Genomic DNA, 21,929 nt, shown 5'->3' on the forward strand with positions numbered 1-21,929 from the left:
CGGACTCAATGATCTGCTCAGGTCCCTTCCGACCCTACAAACTATGAAACTATATTTACTTGAATTTAAGATGACCCTGAATATAAGCTGATCCCCCCCCCAATATTTATATTCTATATATGGAAAAGTTGTAAATGTGTTATAATTTTCCAGGTACAAAATCCAATTATTCAAGGGTTGCCTTAAATTTGTTTTCCCTCTCCCTCCACTGCTACAGGCTGGTGGGAATCAGGTGAACCCCTTGCCTTCTGCGCTCCCCGCCCCCACTTCTTCCCCCTGCAGCCTTCCTGCCCCTGCTGCCACCTGCACCCTCCCACCACCAGCTCCCCACACCCTCTGCCTTTCCCCCATTTCCCCACAGTTTCTGCTTCTCCCTGCCCCCAGCTCCCCAGTCTCTGCCCTTTCACCCCTTCCCCCACTGTCAGACACAGCTCAGGCTCTATACCCTCCCTGGAGCACAGCACATGGAAGCACAGCTCTTGCTGGACCATGCAGCAGCAGCAGCACTGCTGATTGACCAGGCAGGGGAAGGAGTTTCCATGTGCTCCATGCCTGGGAGAAAATCCAGCCCAAGAGGGAGCCAAGCTGTGACTCGCAGTAAGGGGAGGGAAAGTGGGCAGGGGAGGGAAGAAGGTTCAAGACAAATGGAGTGAGGGGCAGGCAGTTGCTATAGGTTTGACTCTGGCCCTGACCTGGGCTCAGGGCCAAAGTCAGAGCCACAGCAGCCACCTGCCCCCACTGGCTTTGTATGCAAATCTAAGACAAAGGGCTTTCTTCCCTATGTTGTTTGGGGGGCTGGGGAGAGGGCACCTCATTTTAGATTCAAGTAGAAAGGGTAATTGCATTCCTTCTGATTATTTATTTTTCAAAAATATCTCATTTGAGATGAAAAACTTGGAAGAGGGGATGCAGTGACCTACTTCAGGAATGCTGCAGAGCAGTTTAGTAATTTTTTGGCAGTAGAGTAACTAGGGCAGGGCAAACAACGCAATTGCCTTGACAGCTGACTTGCGGTATAGGTGGGACGGTGGGAGGTGAAAAAAGTGGCTGCAGCTGGAAGCCTTGATTTCAACTGCATGGCAACCAGAAGTCAATGTTGCCCCCATGTCCCAGGTGCTCAGTTTTTTCCCTACACTACTGTTTTTCAGTCTGCACCACTAAAAATGTAGCCCCTACTTCTCACGGTCTGAGATGAAAATGGCTCTAAGTGGTCTGTATCCTCACTATACTACTTCCTCTGTCAGTTTCCAGATTGAAAACATCTTCTATGCTCAATAGCAGCTAAAAATGGACATTTACACACTTAACACCTGGAAAAATAACTTTGAAATGTTTGGAATCTCAGAGCCCTGAAAACTGTTTATTTCTCTTCATGTAGAAGAGTGAGACAGCTGGAAAAAAGTCTTCAGATCACTGAATGTTTAATACAGCTAAGTGCCAAAAACCAAAATCTGCTAAAATGGTTAATATTTAGCAGTACTTAACATGCATCTGGAAAACCAGCTTTTTACTAAACAGTTTGATTCTCACTATTAGATATTTCTGGAAAACAGAATTTTTTTAATTTAATTTCTAAATATATTGGGCAAACATGATTAGGCAATGGGCTGCCTATTGGCTATAACTTTATATTTTATTTCTGTTCAAAATGTTAAAGTTTGAACCACTCACAAACTAAAAAAAATTACTTGCAAAAGAAATTTAGAATTTTCAAACTTAATGTTTGTATGCATATTTTAAGACTGCACACGTAAAATATTTTGAGCACACAGCAGGTACACTTCCAAGCCACCAAAGGTTTTCTCTAGACTAGGATGCAAGGTCCATATTAGACAACAAGCTATCAGCCTCATTTCTAAAGTCTAGTATAGACAAGGCAGTAAATATACTTTCATTCCTCTTGACAATAGCAGTTAGTCAATATTCAGGGTTTTAATGGCTGTTTTTGTTAGGAGAAACTGATTTATAGCTTCAGACTTCTCTTTATACATTTTTTGTAAATAAACAGAATTGCAGAGTCCTATTTTCCTAAATACAGTATGAATCAATCAATGGAGACAAGTTTCTCTGCTTACCAGGCTCTGCCCAGAGCAATGCTACCAGTCCTTTTCTTGCTATCTGTTTTTGCAGCATGCAAAGACAACTCTACCAAACAAGTTGCCAGCCCTTGTATTCACATTCAGATTTCACTGAAACCCATCTTCCCACACAATTTCATTTCTGTCTGGCCTTGCTTGTGGCCTTTGTTTTAGGTGGTCACTCTAATTGTCTCAGAATTGTCTCCACTACCTTGCTCCAAAAAAGGAGCTTAAATACAATTAAAGGGGGGGTTAGTGCACACCTCTGCTGCAATCAGGTTTCATTCATTGTTCCATAACACTGCTAAAACAGGCCCTAAGCCAGTGACACACATGAGTTTAACACTAGTCTAGCCAAAGTCAAAGTGAACTGCAGAAGGTTGCAAATATATTCTTCAGTGTTTAAGAGGAAAGGATTTTTCTTGACAATCGTTTTTATTGGAACAACTAAATTGTTGGGATAGATTTAGATAGGCTTTCAAATGCAGGGCATTCTTCTTTGGGACCCTTAGGCTAAGGAAAGACATTACACATAAACCAGTTTAAGTGATCAGAAACTGGTTTAAACCTGTAATAGAACAGAAGTTCAGTGCATATAAGCCAGTTTCAAAATGGCTGAAACCAGTTTGAGATAAACCTGGTTGAACATAGTATCAGATTTAAGTGATTAAACTCAAACTGGTTTATACAATGTCTGTCTCAGACTCCTTCATGGTTTAAGTTAAACCAGAGTCCCCCAGCATCCCAGCATGCTCTCTGGACAGGGCTCTCTATTCCAGCCCAACCCCTCTGCTCCCCAGCTGGAGCAGGGACAGGCAAGGGCAGGGACCTGGCCAGACACTGGCCACAGACAGGAGCCTGCTGGCTCACCTAAGGGGCCGTGCCAGCTGGCCTCTGGCCATGCTCCCACCCGGCCACTGGAGTGGCAAGGGGGAAGGGCTCTTGATAGGGGCAGCAGTCCCTGTCATGGTATCTGGGGGGCACAAGCCTCTCCCCAAGCCCCACCAGTGCAAGCCCCCGGGAAGGGGCTCACACTCTGGGAAACCATGACAGCTGCTGCCCCCATCACAGTTGCTCCCCTGGGTTATTCCCTCCTCTGCCCCTGCGGGACCACAGCAGGGTCTGCTCACCGCAACAGCTGCTGCTGCTCACTATGTGCCTGGGCAAGCAGCAGAATAAGCCCCTTCCTGCCCCCTCCACCAGATGCTGGAGAAAGGAAACACTGGAGGGAGGGGGGCTGGAGGGGGCTTATTCTGTCACTGGCCCCAGGTGCAGAGCAAGTGGCAGCAGCAATCATGGCAGGCAGACCTCACTGCGGTTCCCCAGGGTCAGAGGGGGGAATTACTCTGCTCCCTGCCCCTCACCTAAGGAGCTCTGCTGGCTTGCCTCTGGTCCCATCCCCGCCCAGCTCCTGGAGCAGCAAGGGGGCTTAATTGTGATGAGGGAAGCAGCTCCTGTCATGATTTCCTGGAGCATGAGCCCCTTCCTGGTAGGGGAATGCCCACCTCGCAGCGTGGCCCTGTGCTGGGAAGAGACACCATAACAGGGGCTGCTGCCCCATCAAGAGTACTGCCCCCTTGCCGCTCCATCAGCTGGGCAGAGGTGTGGCCAGAGGCCGGCTGGCAGGGCCCCTTAAGCAGGGGGCAAGGAGCAGGGTTATTCCCCGCTCCCTCTGGCATCTGGTGGAGGGGGCAGGAAGAGGCTTCTTCTGCTGCTTGCCCCAAGCAGGGAGTGAGCAGCAACAGTCAGGGCAGGCAGACCCAGCTGTGGTACACTGAGGGTAGAGGAGGGAATAACCTCCCTCCCTGCCCCCTCTGCCTCAGAGGGCTATGCCAACCGGTGTTTGGCTGTGCCTGTCCCCACCACTGCAGCAGCAAGGGGGGAGAAGCTGGCAGACCCCGACCCGGGTCCATGCCAGTAGGACAGAGAGAGAGAAATTGGCCACGTCAGCCCAGGCTACTGCCCAGGCTGGCGACGCCTCACCCACAGCACAGCTTCTTTGCAGCCAAGGGCCCACTCTAGCACCCCCCAGCTCCTGGCCTGAGTGACTGCAAGCACGTGTCTGCATTTTCTCAGTTCAGTTTGTGCACTTGCAAATCGGTTCAACCCAGACAGGTTAGACTAAACTTCAAAGATTGAATCAATTTAGGTTTCAGCTTTTTGAATGTCTGTCCCTAGGCTTAACGTTTAATACTCTGAGCTACCCAAAGACTATTCAGCATGATTATTTAATCTGCAATAAAAATGATGAGAAATCACTATGAAATGAATCATCAGTATGCACTTGAGATAATATATATAGGCAATATATTGAAAATAAAAATAAATGATCTCCCTTCATTTACCATTAAGACATGCATTTAATTGGGCTTTGATCGGTGGTTTGTATTAGTATGCAAGACACCTGCACTCCTGCTCCTGAGGTTGACAGAAGCTGTAAGTATTCTAGATACAGTGGGAGGGAGCGTAAATTCTGTAGCAATGTCTCATTCTGTAGCAATGTCTCTTGGTAAATCAAAAGCAGAGTAAATAGACTCCAAGCAGTGACACAACAGTCAGTTGCCTTTAGCCAGTGGAGATTTGAATGTTTGTTATGATGCTTAGTCTTTAAAATGAATTAACCCATGAGATATGAATGCCCACCTTATGGATTACAGTCAAAAAGGCCTTTGCAATATATTGCACAGGGTTAATATTAAAAGTGATTTATGTATACTTTAAAACTGATAGGAGAAAAAAAATCCTTTCCTTACCAAGAAAATGTGAAATTCTAACCATGACTATTAATAATAATATAAAAAAACAGGGGGTTTTTTGTCCCCAGGAATAAAAATTAAAATACTATCATTTTCCTACCCCCTCCATACTGGGTGCACCTAGAGGTGAAAATGCTGCTGGATGGGATTACCGTATTTCACAGTGTACAAGTCAACACGGTGTAGAAGTTGACCCCATTTCTCTGAGTCAAAAAATTAGGATTTTCATAGATCCAATGTATAAGTCAAGCTAACTTTTTGGATCAGATCAGAAATATGAGGTCAACTGATACTGGCCCCTGCGCACCCTCATTGCAGGCAGGACACCTGGGGGGTGGACATGTACAAGGTCAGCACACCCAGAGGGGCCGGGGCGAGGCTTGGTACTTGGATGGTGTGGCCCAGGCTGCGCTGCTCACAGGGGGTGGGGCCAGCACTGCCTGGGCTCCACCAGCTAAGCACTAAGCCTGGCTCCGACCCCAGCCCCTGTGAGTGGCACAATAGAGGTGACCCAGGCAGGCTGCGCTCCTTGCCACTGCACACAGGCAGGGGGCAGGAAAGGCAGCCAGCTCCAGTGCACAAAGCTTCCCCAGTGACACACAAGTACCAGTAGAGCCACACGCCACAAGGCAACAGCGCCTGCATGGGCCATGAGCACCTATTGCCTGCTGCCTGCTGTGCACCATGGGGTGGGGGGAAGTGTGTATGGGGTGTCCCCACACCCCCCACCCTCTCTCACACCCCACATGCCCACACCTTTCCCCATACCCACACCCTGTCCACTCAAGCTCCACATTCCCACCGCCCCCCTAAGCATGGGCTTCACGCTCCCGCCAGCCTCAGCCCCATGCTCTGTGCTGCAACTCCCCCATCTCTACCATTTCCCTACCTGATGCCCCAACCGCTGCAGCAGGGAGACAAAGAGCCACTGGACACCAGGGAAGCTGAGTACCCCAGCAGCTGCAGCAGTGGCAGCAGCAGCCTTGGCTGGAAGCTGTGTGCTGGCCAGGCTGGGCCCTGGTTACAGTGTATAAATCGAGGTGGAAATTTAAGGGTCAATATTTGGGCTTCAAACCTTGACTTATATACTGTGAAATATGGTACTCCAAAGTAAAGTCACCCTGGGCAGGTGTCTACACGTGTGCCGATTTCGAAGCAGATTTTCTACTCCTGGCAGCAGCCTGATTCCACCTGCTCTGGCCCTGCAGCACCCAGGGGTGATCTAGGCTAGCCCGGGGGCAGCTCTCCAATTAGGGGTAGGGGGCTTGGAAAGAGCTGTGGGGGAGTGGAAGGTCCCAGTCTCCTTCCCTAGTCCACTGGTGGGGCAGCTTAGGAGCTGGGACCTGCCCATGATCAGAACAGTTCCCGGCCAGCACTGGGCTTCACAGTGAAGTTTGTACATGCAGTCCAGAGCTGACTGGGGACTGCCCAGAATGGGAAAGTCCCCAGCCAGCTTTAGACTGAATGTACAGACTTCCCCATGCAGCTCAAGGCTGGCTGGGATCTGTCCTGGTCAGGGGCAGGTCCCAGCTCACTCCAGGCTGGGCAGGAAACTCTCCCCATGTAAGGATTGTGGAGCGGAGCCTGGGATATTGCTCCCAGCACCACAATTGCAATCATGGAGCTAGGTCTGGGAGCAATCTCCAGCCCCCACTCCACAATGGCAGAGCTGGGGTAGGGAGCAATCTCCCGAGCCCTGTTCCTTGATCACAATCACAGAGCAGGGCCTGGGAGCTCCCTGCTGCTGGGTCAGGGGGACGTTGTCCCCACCAGGGCTCCAGTGGCAGAGCCTGCCCCACCAGCAGGCACCTCCTAGAAGCAGGGAGCAGTCTTCCACCCCCTTTTGCTCAGCTGACCAGGAGCAAATTTGATCCCAGTCAGCCATCTACATGTGCAGCAGATTACTTGACATTTAATTTGCTACTTGCATTTGTAGGTAGCAAATTAACTGCCAAGTAAAGCAAATTACTGTGCTGTAAGGGTCTGTACATGCAGATGGTGACACTTACTACGCAGTAATTTGCTGTACTGCACAGTAAAGCATCTCATGTAGACGTGCCCACTGATACCTTGGCATATGGATCAATCTAATAATGAGAGCAATCCTGCCAGTAAGAAGCAGCATTGTTCCTCAACCAAAGTAACACAAGTTCCTTTTAGTGGGACACTGCACTATATTTGCACTGTTAGGTATAGAAGTACCTACATATGATTCACAAGATAAAGATAGAGATTTTAAATAAAAATCCATGGTGTCAAAAACATTTCTAATCTGTTGTGGTGTTTCTGAGATCTTTAGAGCAGAAGAATTGCTCTATTATTTTTAATAGTCAAAAAAATGAGTGAAAGCTAAGAGGTAGCATTTTCCAAGGAACGCCTCAAGTCTAATGAGGGGTGCCTTGATTCTAATGAGGTTGAGAACCACTGACCTAATAATTGGAACAGAGCCCTGAAAATTAGGATTTCTAGCTTTAATTTTCTGTCTTTATTTATGAGACCTCTGGTAGCATATTAACATCAACAGTTTCACACTAGAATACCTCAAATTATTTTCTAACTCCTCACTACGCACCTAAATAAAGAGGTGTATTAGAGATGCTGATTTTCACACATCCAGAACAAATACTGATTCCTCTGATTTGGGGAAAGAGACTCACATTTTTTGTCTACTTGTATACCATCCACTTCAGTGAAGCCCTGCTTTCATTGGGATATTTATATCGTACAGTCTAAGGAATTGTTTTTAACATGGTTCAAAATTAAACCTGTGGGGCTCAGAGCCGCAAGATAGCAGTACACCCAAGAATTTATTAGGATGTAATTTTTGTGCCAAAAGATTGCCCACCAAAAATTCAGTTTTAATTAAATCTTCTTGTTATGGGAAAAAGTAGCTTAACAAGAATCTTTTGAAAGGAAATCAAAAAATACAGTAGAAGAAAAAACAACCACTTTCATTCCGGATGGTGTTTTCCATTTCATTTAGGTTCTCAAAAAATCAAAAGCTTCAGGCTTCAATTTAGATTCATGGATATTCCCTTCCTCCCCTCTTTTTTCTCTCCTTTTTTTCAATTTTTCATTCCTTCTGCCCCTCCTTCACTTTTTCAGAACAAAATGAGGGAAGTTACGAGATGAAAACAAAGTGAAAGGAAAACGTTTACTACTTTTAAAAAATATTTTCACACTTGCAACAGTAGGTAAAGAATAAACAAAACATTATGGAAAGCAAGGGAAATCTCACGTTTTTACTTCCATAGATTTCATAGACATTAGGGGCTGGAAGGGACCTCATGAGATCATCAGGTCCAGCCCTCCCACCATAGACTTTTTTCAACTCAAAAAGTGTGAAAAATGTTTAAAGACAGAAGATGGGTGAGGTGAGCTACTGATTCCATACAACAATTCCTATATTTGTCAGGTTTCAAATGCCATGGTTTGGGGTCTTCATTAATTAGTTTATCATCAATAATGGATTTATTATTAAACCTACATACATGAGAATGGGTGATCATCACTCAACACAGACAACCGTCACAAAAGTTAGGGCAAACCCAAATATAATATATACCACAGAAACAAATGTAATATAGTCTTGTAAAAATTTAAGATATTTCCTTGGAGGAAGTTCAACCTTCAGACCTCAAACAGCTCTTATTACTCTATTCACATCTAGAGCTTGACCTTGCACTACTGAACTTTTTACAAGTACAGACACTGACTTCAGTGGACACAAGTTATTGGAGTTACCAACCAGTCTTAAAGGACTGAAATATACAGCAGTACACAGATTACAGAATATTCTTCCTGCTGTGCCATTGAAGCCACACCAGTGATACACAACTAACCTAATATAAGCTCTAGTATCACTTCAAACCACAAAGAAGTTTCTAACCTCCAATTTATATTGGTATTAGGAAGTTGGAAATCTTTTTTGGATTGTTGGTTGTAGCCATGTTAGTCTAAGGACATAGGCAGACAAAGGTCTTTGGGTAGTTGCAATATCTTTTATTAGACAATTAAATAGTTGGGAAAAGTGTTCTTTGCAAGTTTGGGGGCACAAACACCCTTCTTCAGGCACAAGGAAAATCTTTCTGCGCATTCAGGAATAATTTCTTTAACATGCAAAAGTAAAATTTTACTTTTTGGAAAACATAGTTTTAAAAATCTTTTGTAATATCACTATCATGTCTAAGCAATGGGGACAAAAGTACTGGCCCTTTGAGGTTCCCTGGGAAGGGCTGAAACAGTTACAACAGCCAGGGAACATAAGAATTGGTGTTGCGGGGTAATTGTGGTTAAATGCCAACAAAGAAATGTCATTCAATAGGGCCTTGTTGGGCTGAGGTAATTAGATGCAGCTGAGCATAGCCTGGCTCAACACTTTTGACTACTTTCTTGCTGAGAGAGAAACAGATTTTCCTGTCTGAAAGTCAGGATAGGGAGTGCTGAAGACTGAATTACTTTATTTATTTTGCTTTGTGTTTATGTAAGAGTTTGGTTTTGCATTTAAAGATGTGATGAAAATGGAGCCAGGAATTGTAAATATATAACGTGCTTCTTTTCACTGGGTGGCATAAAAGTTCCTAGAACGGTTTCTCTGCTTAACCAGTGACAACTGAGATTTCTGTGCAGTGACACAGACCCTGGCTTTCCTTCAGGCAGTTACAGCGTGCTTGGTGCTTAACAGGGAAGGAAAGAAGATCCTTCCCTTGAAGATCTGATAGACTTAAACATCTGTATCTCCTTTGCTTTTTGTAAATGTTGTCCACTCTGTAACTCCAGTTATAACAATTCTAAGGAAACGCATGTCACCTGGTAAAATTACAGTTTCTCTCGAAATGTTCTCATCGTTATATTAGGAGCTATTCCACTTTTACAAAATATGTTTCAAGGCATTTGCAAACCTCATCCTTGATCTTCTATGTTTAATTTCTTTACACTGTAAAAAGCATAAGCTAAAACACAGCTATTTTCACCACTACAGCTGAGCTCCTGGAGCATGTGTACAGAGGGAGGACAAGCATGAAACTGTACTCAGATACTTTGCTAAGTATTGATTAAGGAGGTATAGGATTATTTTTAATTGACCACTAGCGACCAATAAATACTGCCAAATGGTTAAGTGATGCCCAATTAAGATTTAATAACCCTGGTTGGGGCCTGGGAAACAAACACGTAAAAAGTGTTAGAATTTTGTATTGCTTTGTTTTTCTCTTTAAGTACCTGGGAAAGGCACTTATTTGAAAGTGCTAGAGAGAGCATTTTTAGAAGCAGTGCAATAACATGTTTCTTGCTATCCTGCCTATGTGTCCCCACTCTACAATGAGAGGTAACCTCTAAGAGAAAGTAATTTATTTCTTCTGCGTCTTCATGTCTTACTGTATCTTTGACACCATTTTAAGAAACCACAGGATCTTGTGATATGGATCCCAAGGTACTAATAACTGAATGGAACCTGCTTATTGCACATAGGCTAATGAATAGCTATCAAACGGTAACCATTTCAGGTCACAATTCTGCATAGGGTGGCCATCATAGAGGGCAGCCTGGTTGTTCTCTGTCCTCTATTGATATGAAACCAAACGCCTTTATGTTCTCTATTTTTCTCTTGAGGAGAAAAATAAAGGACATAAAGGTATTGGGTTTCGTATCAATAGAGGACAGAGGCCCAAGTAGCAGAAAACCAGAATGTCCTCTATAATAGCCACCCTAATTCTGCAGCCAAATTCAGACAAATACCCTCTGATTCAACATCAGTTCCACTAACTCTCATTTACTTTCAATTGCTTTTAGAATTGGATTGAAAAGCGCATAAAAATAAACTGGAAGATGGATTTTAAGAGGGTCACAAAAGGCTATGACAACTCAGTAATAACTAACCAAAATAATGTATTTTCGGGGGTGTTCTCAAACTTAAAAACAGTCATAGATAACAGCAAGTTCCAGTAACAGCATTGGAGCTGCTCTATGACAGGGAACATTTTTAAGGCCTTTCTTGGTTTATGCATACTCAATCTGTCAGGACCAGTGATGGAGGAAACATTCAGACCTACACATTCACATCACCCTTGCTTGACTAGCATGAAATATATAAATGGTTGCTTGTAACTCTAAAGTTGTATTACAACAAGTTTTGCCCTGAGGTTGGTTTTGGTTGAGTGCAAAGGAAGAACAGAAGTTTGCCTGTGGGGATTTTATAGCTTTAAAGTATCTCTAACCCACAAATCTTCTTAGCATGCTGAACAGTGCCAACTAAAGGTTCATCCATGGCTTGTCAAGCACAAGGAAGGCTATTATTTTCCTCACTGCACTGCTTGTCATGTTTTTAATGACAGCAACAAAAGAAGTTAGATGAGTAGCAAAGGAACACTGCACTCAATGGATTTGCTCAGGATAGCATATAGCACTATCAGGCATCCAGTCTGCCATTTCTGGACAGGCTGGCATCCATCTTCTCCTGTGCTGGTCTTATGTGGATACAAATCATTCCTACAACCCTGCTCTCCCATTTCCAGCCACCAGGGGGCATTTTATGAGCATCCCCCAACCAAATGAATCAACTAACTCATGGGATATTACTGTAAACCTGCTCAAATTAGGCCATGTTCCAGAGATGGATCCAGAAAGGGCGTGGTGGCATAGTTGCATCCCCCACCCCACTTCAGACTTTGCCATGGGATTAGCAACTGGGGACTTAATTTTTAAGTCCTCAAAGTAGATAAGGAGTAGCACCCTCTCTTGCCCTTGGTGCTCAGCGGCACCTATCCCCCTTTCTATTCTCCGCCCACCCTGCCTGCTACTGCCACTGTCCCTGGCTGACCTGGGAGTAGGGGAAGGTCCAGAGCCACTCTTGCCCCACTCCAGATGGGCTGTGCCAGGAGCCAGGATCAGCCAGAGAGAGCAGCAGCTGCCTGATCCCCCACATGTTCCCAGACACCAGTCACAGGAGGGGGAACCTTCCCACCACCACTGCCACCACTGTCTGCGGTTGAGCCTGGCTGGAGAGGGCAGGAGCAGCTCTGGAGCTGCCCCCACTCCTGGGGTCACCCAGAGACAGCAGCGGATGGATAAGGAGGGGAATGGAACGGGAGGAAAGATGGGGGAGGAAAAGTGTCACTGAGCACCAAGGAGGACAGAGGGATTGCCAAAAGCAAGGGGAGGAAAGAAATAATCTTACCTGATTCAAAGACTTAAAAAACATACCTAGCTGCCATTCCTACAGTGTAGTCTGCCCACCCTGTCGGGGAGGGGAGAGGGGGGTGGAAGTTGGGGATGAAGCTACCTCTGCAGTACCAATCACTGCTCCTGCACCCCTCTTTACAATATCCTGGATCTGCCTATGTCAGTTGAATAATTTTTTTCTTCAGCATGCACAAAATTCTTATGTTATGGATCTGATGTATTACACATTACACAGTTTTGGCAATCCTTGGACAAGTCTAAATTTTAAATAAAGCAGGAAGGAAAAAAGAAACACATACATCCTTTCTAAACTGTGATGTACAGGACTACCTGAAGAACCTCTGTATCTTTATAATCTGTGAATATTGGCATAGACAATTGAGGGTGAAGATGATAACTTACAACCTTTTGAGATTGGGAAAGAAGGGAAGGTGGAATGTGTGTGTATTTAATACACACATTTAAATTTTCCCCTCAGATAAATTTACAGAGCTCCTAGTGTGTAATTGCTGTTAAATCTGTACACAAACTTTATTTGGCTTAGAGAATGCAAATATTTCCTAGGGAGCACTTCTAAACTGGATGTGCTAAACAGTTCACTGAAACAAGAACATCTTCTTCTATTTTTAATTAACTCACTGACACAAGACACCTAATGAAACAAAATGAATACAATGTACAGGTTCATTTCTTAACATTCTAGCTAAGTCCTGGAATTGCACAACTGCAAGAAATAAGGAGCTATAAAGATAATAGGGGATGGGGCCACAGGGGGACACGACGACACTTCCCAGCCAAGACAAGTGACAAGCACAGGAAGTACCCACATAAATGACAGGTGTCTGGACAGTCCTAGGATCAGGGGGGTGGTGCATGCACCCACAGGAGGCCTTAAATGCCTCTACACTAATGCTTGTAGTATAGGGAACAAGCAAGAGGAACTTGCCCTCTAGCTAGCTAACACAAACCCGGACATGGTGCTCACTGAAGCCTGATGGGATTCAACCCATGATTGGGCAGTAAACATCAAGGGCTACAGACTGTACAGGCAGGATAGAATGGGGAGGAAAGGTGGCGGTATGGCACTGTACGTCAAAAAGCAAGACACATCCTCAGCAAACAGCACTGGATCAGAGGAGGGGCAGACTGAAGTGCTCTGGGTTAGAATACAAGGGGGTCATGGGGAAAGGGACTTAACAGTGGGACTCCACTACAGACCACCCAACCAGGAGGAAGAGCTGGATCAGGAATTCTCAGGTCAGCTCACGGATGCAGTTAAGTCAAGGGACGTAGTCATCATGGGTGACCTAAACAACCCGGACACCTGCTGGGAGGAGCAGTCAGCCAAGTCTGACCACTCATGTAGGTTCCTAGCCGAGATATAGGACCTCCACCTCACCCAAGAATTGCACAGTCCCACCAAGAGATATGCCTTGCTGGACCTGGTCCTGGCCACAGGCAATGACCTGGTGAGGGGACTGCGGATTCCCAACCACCTGGACAATAGCAATCATTGCCTACTGGAATTGACCATTCAGCGCAGGGTATCAAAGGCCTGCAGCAAGGCAGCAGCCCTTGACTTCAGGAAAGCTGATTTTAATGAGTTAAGGAGATTAGTCAGTGAGGCACTGAGGTCCCGGAGGGGAGGGGAGTTGGGAGTCCAAGACAAGTGGTCATTCCTTAAGGAGATGATCCTCCAAGTCCAAAGGGTGACAGTCCCAACGCGAATCAAAGAGTGCTCAAAAGCCCCCATGGCTCACCATTCAGGAACATCTGAAAGCTAAAAAGGAGGCGTACATCCAGTGGAAGAGAGGGGATATCACCAAGGAGGATTATACCTCCGTTGCTCAAGACTGTACTGGGGCTGTTAGGAAGGCTAAGGTGGACACAGAACTAGGACTAGCGACCAGGATCAAAGATAACAAGAAGTCCTTTTTTAAATACATAGGGAGTAAAAAGAAGGCATCGGGTAATGTGGGGCCCCTGCAGGACACATTTGGCAATCTGGTGGTTACACCAGACAATAAAGCTGACCTCTTTAGCAAATCTTTGCCCCCCATTTTTCTGAGCAAGGACTGGGACATCCCCTTACCAGGATCCTGGACAGATTCAAGAGAGGCACAGCCAGGCCTAGGGTCAGGGAGGACCTAGTCAGGGAACTTCTGGTGTGGCTGGGTGTGTTTAAAACAGCAGGTCCAGATAATCTCCACCCCAGGGTGCTGAGGGAATTGGCAGAAGTCATTGCAGGACCCCTGGCACGGCTTTACAAGCACTTATGGTGCTATGGCCAGGTGCCAGAGGACTGGAAAAGAGCTAATGTGGTCCCCATTTTCAAAAAAGGGAGGAAGGAGGACCTGGGAAACTATAGGCCTGTTAGTCTTACCTCGGTCCTGGGGAAGCTCTTTGAGAAAATTATCCAGGAGCACATCTGCAAGGGACCAGCAGGGGAGATTATGCTCAGGGGCAACCAGCATGGGTTCATTAGGGGCAGGTCCTGTGAGACCAACCTGGTTGCCTTTTACAACCAGGTCACAAAATCCTTAGACACAGGTGTCACAGTGGACGTAGTCTTTCTGGAATTTAGGAAGGCCTTCGACACTGTCTCTCACCTCATTCTCATTAAAAAATTAGGCAAACGTGGCGTTGATGCCGACACAGTCAGATGGGTGGCAAATAAGATGTGGGGAGAAGTGGGCACGCTAGAAGGGAAGGACAGGCTACAACTAGATCTGGACAGGTTGCAGGGGTGGGTGGATGAGAACAGGATGGGATTCAATACCGACAAGTGCAAGGTACTGCACCTGGGGAGGAAGAACCAGCAGCATACCTACAGGCTGGGGAACTCCCTTCTCATCAGCACAGAGGCAGAAAAGGATCTTAGAATCACTATTGATTTCCAAATGAACACGGGGTGCCAAAGTGAGGATGCGATCTGTAAGGCTAACCACACCTTGTCATGCATCCACAGATATATCACGAGCAGGTCCAAGGAGGTGATCCTCCCCCTTTATGCAACATTGGTCAGGCTGCAGTTGGAGTACTGTGTCCAGTTCTGGGCGCTGCACTTCAGGAGGGATGTGGACAGCACCTAGAGGGTCCAGAGGAGTGCCATTCACCTAGTCAGGAGGCAGCAGGGCAGGCCCTACAAAGAGAGGCTACGGGACCTGAACCTGTTCAGCCTCCACAAGAGAAGGCTCAGAGGGGATCTGGTAGCTGTCTATAAACTTACAGGGGGAACCAGCGGGAAACAGGAGAGTCCCTCTTCCCCCGAGCACTACCAGGAGTAACTAGGAATGACGGCCACAAGTTTGACTGAGAGTAGGTTCAGGCTGGACATCAGGAGGCACTACTTCACAGTCGGCAGCTAGGAGCTGGAACCAACTTCCAAGGGAAGTGGTGCTCGCTTCTACCCTGGGGGTCTTCAAACGGAGGCTAGACAGCCACCTAGCTGGGGTCATTTGACCCCAGCATCCTTTCCTATCCATGGCAGGGTGTCGGACTTGATGATCTGCTCAGGTCCCTTCCTCCCTATGAAACTATTAAATAATACCATGGAGAAGGAGGAAGTGAAATGTATCAATTGTGTTCCACAAGCATTTTATATAACACAAATTTAAAATCCAAATAGCTTGCTGATCAGACTTACAGTTTGTCAATTAACATTTTTTTAAAATAAGAAATAACCATATTTCTCCTCTCTCAACATGATTTGGACCAGTAATAACTATTGCACCATGGATTAAAGCATTATGCTTATGCTATCTATGTAAGTCATCTTTTACTTGTGTGCCATTAGCTACGCTTGAATTTTTGGAAGGTCAGACAATCAGAAGCACCAGCATTTTGATGGACCTAAAGATCCTCAGTTCATCAGCTGTGAATTAGTAAGCATCAGAAGGAAGGAATGCAAAGAGGAAAATTTTGGAGAAAGTTTCCCATTTCCTTGTAGTAGATTTTCTAAATTATACCACTATTGACCTTATAAAGACAATTCTAAATACATGCCTTTTTTGTAGTGGCTGAGAAGTATTAATGCAAGGAAAAAAAGCAATAAATATGTTATAAAATAGGTTATGAAAAAAGAGTATTTGTTTTCACAACTTTGGAGACTTACCAACAACCAAGGGTATCAATATATCTACAATGTAATAACCAAACAGGATAGGCCTGTGCCAGATTTCTACTCCAGCAGCAGCAGTCAGCAGATACAGTACTATTTGTACCTATGGGACAAGATAAAGCTGTTTTAATCTTCTACTTATAAAGGCAAATTAAAATGCATAAAAATTTACTTACTCTATTTTTGTACAAATATAAGACTCAATACATGTTTTGCTCCTGCTTTCTCCCCACACACTAGGCCTTACAATCCAGTACAATACTTATATATGGAATTTCCAAAGCAGACACTAAACAAATACAAAATTACGCTATATGAAATGCAACTGTAAATGACCCTGCTTGTACCCATATGCAAATTTTCAAATCTGATTAAGAGTTCATTCTGGGAATTTTTACCTAACCTAAATATACCAAAGTAACTTGAGGGGGAAAAAAGAGATCATGTTAAAACCTTACTCCCACACCCCACATCCTCCCAAAAAAGAGAAACAAAAAAAGTATACAAAAGTCTTTGCTGTAAAGACTTATTGAGTGCGTCTACACAGCAGAACACAATCTCATGTAAAAGCACCAATTTAGCTTAGTCACATTAGCAGAGTGCTACATCTAAGCTTAAGTAGTCCTACAAGTAGCACTGGCATATACTGTCATACAGCTTGGTAAAATTTGTACTGTACTGTTCCTTAGTATACAAGCATATAAAACACTCATGTTTTATAGAAAGGTTAATTTATAGTGTAGAAGAGGAAGAAGAAGGTTAGCTGTCATTAACAATAAAAGCAGTCAAGTATTTAACATATGACACCTGACCCTATGTGGATCAGATCTCACTTGTGTAATGGCAATGTGTCTGTACATTGTACACTCCAATCCAGTGATTCTCATCCTGTTTAGTCTCAGTGGGTACATCTACATGTTGCCTTATGGTGATGTAGCAATCACGTAGGGTCTATAGATGATCATTAGCTATATCGCCATAGCAGCATGCTCCCTGCTTATAGTGTGCCATAGGGAAATTTAAGTGTGTACTGTCCATACATACAGTACAGGCAGTTACTGCACTGTATTTTAGTACTTCAAAAAGATGTGCCCAGTGATGTATGCTGGGGCCATAGCTGGGGGACAGGGAGAAAGGGATGCAACAGTCAGGGGACCCCCCTGCTCAAGTTAGGCCAAGTTTTAGGCGCTCAAGAAGCTCCTCATTTGGTGGGCAACTAAGAGGTCTGAGAGCCTGGGCTTCTAGCAACAACTTGGACAGGTTGCTGAGAAACGGAAGAAGTGAGCACTTAGACAGGAAGCCAGAGAGATTTCAGACTCAGATGTACCTGCTTTGGTTGGAAATTCATGGAAATGTTCCTGCTGAACATTGTAGTTTCAACAGTTTAGCATTTTCTTACCAGCTCTATTGTATTTGCACCATTCACTCCACCCCTAGTCCCCCAGAGCATTTGATCATGCTAGAGCCCAGCATTACAGCTGAAGCTGAACTTTTCCTGTGATGCCTATCATTCTTGGCTGTTCAGGCAGAAATAAAAATGGTGATTGGGACTGACTGAACAAGAAGACTGGGACTGGGAACTAGAAAGAACAGGAGAGATTTAAACTGGGAAAAGAGATGATGACTTGGGAGAAATAAAGAAAATGGTGAAACTGGGGTCCAGTTAACTGTGGGAGAAAAACCAATACAAGACAGGGAACTAGAGAAGTTGGAACACTAGGACTAGGAAAAAGTGAGGAGATGAGGTGCAGAGACAGAGTTACTAAGACACTGGCGCATGGGAGAGAACTTGGACTGACTGGCCAAAGAAAGCAGGACAAGAAGCCAGGAAGAAAGGAGACTGAGGCAAAGAATCAGGAAATTTATGTGATGGAGACTGTGTGTGGATGAAGAGTACAGAGATGGAGATGAGGAATGGGGAAGAAGGATTTGGCCTTCAAAAGAATTTGGGAAGCTATCCGTAAAGCACAACTGGCAATCTGAGGTAATGGGAACTAAGATTTCACCTGACATGGGATCCTAAACAGACAAGAATCCAGACATCAGGTTAAGTAAATAAAAGAGGAACCTCTGTATAGTGTCTTATTGTAGCAAAAATGTATCTCTGACAATGTGCACACTACATCACTGACTGAAATAGCCCCAAGAACAGTAAGGCTATTCTTCAGATACTCACCGGGAATTTCCATTGACTGGGAATTAGGTATTACACTTGCAGAATATACAAAGGATTAAGTTCACTGTGTTATTTTACAGCAGCTGTCCATGAAAAATACTCTACTGTTCTTCACATTTCTGGAGCAGCATGTTTTTAATAAATTAAAGCTAAGATCCCAGGCTCATCTAAATCAACTGCATAACCCTCTTTAACTTTGGTAGGGTTAAAGTTTAGTTTGGGGCAAGGGGGTTTGCTATAAACCCTATACCATTTCTGGAGCAGAAATCTAAATAAGGATCTGCTCCTTATTTCGATTTCCTTCTCCACATACAAAATGTTGAAAACTGGCTGCCATGGTACTTCTAAGGAGAAATTCAAATGTGTGATAGTTCAAATGAAAAAATAGGTTTCAAAAGTTGGTTTGAAAAAATAAATTAAAAAATAGGTACCCTCATCACCTTGCAAAAAGTGAAATTTCAAGGATTCTAAATCCATTTTATATGTTGATAATCTGGCATATAATATCAACAAAAAGCTTCCATCTATTTGAATAAATTCCAATAGGAAAGATAACGTCTACATTCGTAAAACTTCAGATTACTTGGCACCCTTGTTAGTTTTGTATGTGTATGTCAAGATAATAAACAGTAGAGAATACATAATATCTGGGCAGTACTCCTGTGTGGAAAGGAAAGGAAGGTATTTATATATTATTCAATTCAAGGTGCTGGTTTTAACCTATTAGGCCATAAACCCCATAAAGTTTTAACCCTATAAGGCCATTAGGGACCACCTTTTGCCTTCGGTTCCATCACATGATATAATGCAATGCTTCCCAAACTTTTCCTCAGTATGACCCCCATTTATGGCCCCATTTCCTCAGCATGGCCTCTCACTCCCAAGCCACAGTCCCAGTTTAATATATAATAATTTTATATATTAAAATTCCACATACTTGTTTGTACAGAGCTGCACAAGTACAATTATATGTGTGTATATAATGTAATATATGTGTGTGTGTGTATATTTTGCAAGGTGATATATGTGTGTGTATAATATATGTGTGTGTGTGTATAATGTTTGAAATTTCCAATGAACACACTTCAATTTTATATATGTTTGTATGTTTTCCATAAAAGGTACTTGTATTTTTAGCCTTCTCTCCATCTCTCTTCAAGGGGTTTCCCATGTCAATGGCTATTTGAATTATTTTGTGCCAAAATTATGTTTGGTACCACCATACTCTTCTCTTGCTGTAGCTGCCTTTTTGAATCTGCAGAGGAGTAAATATAATAGAACTCTGTCTTTACTGGGCAAATAAATACCATTAAGGTAGAGTCTCTCTCTCAGTACTAAATGTTTTTATTTAATTATCTAGCTACTTATCAGAATCAGTTTTCTCTGATTAAAAAATTGTGAATTCTCTGATTAACCCCCCCACCACAATCTGCATTTTGATGAAAATGAAATACCACTATATATGTGTGTGTTATAGATATGCATGTATGTATTAGTTTAACATGATTTTTTTTTATTTATTTACAATATTAAAGCAATTTGGAAGCTTATCAGTGACTCAATCACCATAATAAAATAAATTGTAAATACCTATCAATTTTGGCATTTGATTTTGGTTTTTTTATCATGGAAAATCATAAGTCATGCCCCCTCTGCTCCCCAGGACACAAATCCAGATGTGGCTGTCCCCCTCCCCTGCTTTGTGGCACTAAGCAGCCCTGATATGCTGAAGCCCTGCCCAGGCAATTGCCCCTGATTCCCAAGTCACAGCCCTGCTGGTGCCCCTCACTCCCCACCCACAGCCCCCTGTGCCCTGCAGGTACCCTTCATTCCCCACCCACACCCCCATGTCAAGGCAGAGTGGGTCAGGGAAGCTCAGTGCCAACCCTGCACTGCTGTGGCAAGGTGCCTCCTGCCTGCCCAGTAGCAGCAAAGAGCACAACTCTTGGCTGCCACCCCTCTGGGCAGGCAGGGGCCATCTTGCCACGGCAGTGCAGGGCTTGCAATCTCCCTCCCCCTACCAGACTTACCTGCAGCGAACTGCTCTCCAGGCTGCCTGGCATCCATGTGCATGTGTATGTGCATGGCACCCCCTATCTGACTGCCCTCCTCCCACTCCCCCCATCTCCCTGCAGGCTCGAACTCCGCCAGGCTGCAAGGGGAAACCCACAGTTTCCCATATTTTTCTCTTTTAAAGGAGGAAATCTGGGTTTTACCGTGTTTTTTGTGGCAAATAGAAAACCCAGATCCCTGGTCATGAAGTCTGCAACTTTATCAAATCAAGACAGCTTGACATACCGCTGGCCAACTCAGCCATGTACTGCACTGAATTACTGGCATAGTGAACTACTTGAACTAGTTCAAACCTCCACATCCTTCAGCTTCAACCAATGCACAATACTATGCACCACTTTCTGGTGTACCAGGTATACTATACCTAATATACTTAATATATGGCCTTTGCCTTAATGCCACCCACCTCAACCCACCTTCACTCTAAATAACATTAACAGAAATTTAGATCTATATGATTTTCATCTGGACATGGAAGTTACTAAGGCACTGTCAAGTAAAGGTACAATGGTATATAATGCATGATCCCTAGGGCTGGGGGATCATGGGAGGCACAAACCCCCGGGCCTAGGGGTTTTATACACTCCCCAAGCCTGAGAGATCATAGCAGCCACAATCCCTCAGCCCTGAGGGTTTGGGGCAGAGTTGGTATCTTCTGGGGCTGAGAATCTCCCAGCCCCATCAACTGAAGGGGCTCCAAGCCACAGGGGAGAGCTGGCTACATGTGCAAATGAAAGCTCAATAACAGTCACGTATAAAGTTAATACACATTTTCAAGGTCTAACTTTATAGCCAGTGGGAGCTTTTTATGGCATAATAGCTACTTTGCACATGTACCTGGTCTTAAAATGACTGCACGATTAACCAGTTAATTGTGTGATACCTGTAACATGTAAAGGGTGGCCTAAAGAAAATGAATAAAAATTAAAACAGATGTGAATTAACTCCAGCTATGGAGCCATGGACAGAGAGGTGAAGCTTGACAAATACAGTTGTACTTGCACAGTTGTATACAAACAAGCAGATGGGTCATTTGAAAGCCTGAGAGATGACAGGCTCTGCAGTAAAAGGTAAGCATTTGAAAATCTGGGAAATCTGGTTCCAACTCTTCTGGAAGTAATTCAGTGTTGATGTGTCACATTTGCAACTTTTTGAAATTGAGGCAACCTGACTTGTTACAAATCAACTCATTTATGTGCCCCTAGCATGAAGGGCAAATAGAAACAAGAATACTGTATTCTTGTCTCTGCTCGCATCTTGGATCTGAGTTTATTAAAGCTCTTTACAGACTGCTGAATTAAACCTGTGAGGTAGGGAAGTATTACCATTTTTATTTTACTAATGGGGAAACTGAGGTACTAAGAGCAGGGAAAGTAGTTGTCGCTAGATCAGCTAATTCCTACTCCTATGCTTTTAACATTTATATTTTGTTCCTAATGGATCCTCTTGATCAGGTATTATTTTTTTTTACATTGGATCAATAAGTCATCAATAAGACTCAAGAAGTCTATGAGCCAATGAGAGGCAAAGTGCTGCTCGACCTGGTA

The 21,929-nt window shown here is 44.2% G+C and overlaps 1 protein-coding gene across 1 annotated transcript in view; it reads right to left on the reverse strand.

Moving 5' to 3' along the window:
- The window catches only part of LOC109318472 (ethanolaminephosphotransferase 1-like), an 81,421-nt gene that overhangs the window by 16,165 nt on the left and 43,327 nt on the right, over positions 1–21,929 (reverse strand). The window contains exon 6 of the mRNA XM_019547767.1: positions 16,128–16,236. Coding sequence (XP_019403312.1) covers positions 16,128–16,236 — 109 coding nt within the window. The remainder of the gene's footprint in view (positions 1–16,127; positions 16,237–21,929) is intronic.

The sequence above is a fragment of the Crocodylus porosus genome, unplaced genomic scaffold (assembly GCF_001723895.1).
Source record: "Crocodylus porosus isolate Cpor-Errol unplaced genomic scaffold, CroPor_comp1, whole genome shotgun sequence".
NCBI lineage: Eukaryota > Metazoa > Chordata > Crocodylia > Crocodylidae > Crocodylus > Crocodylus porosus.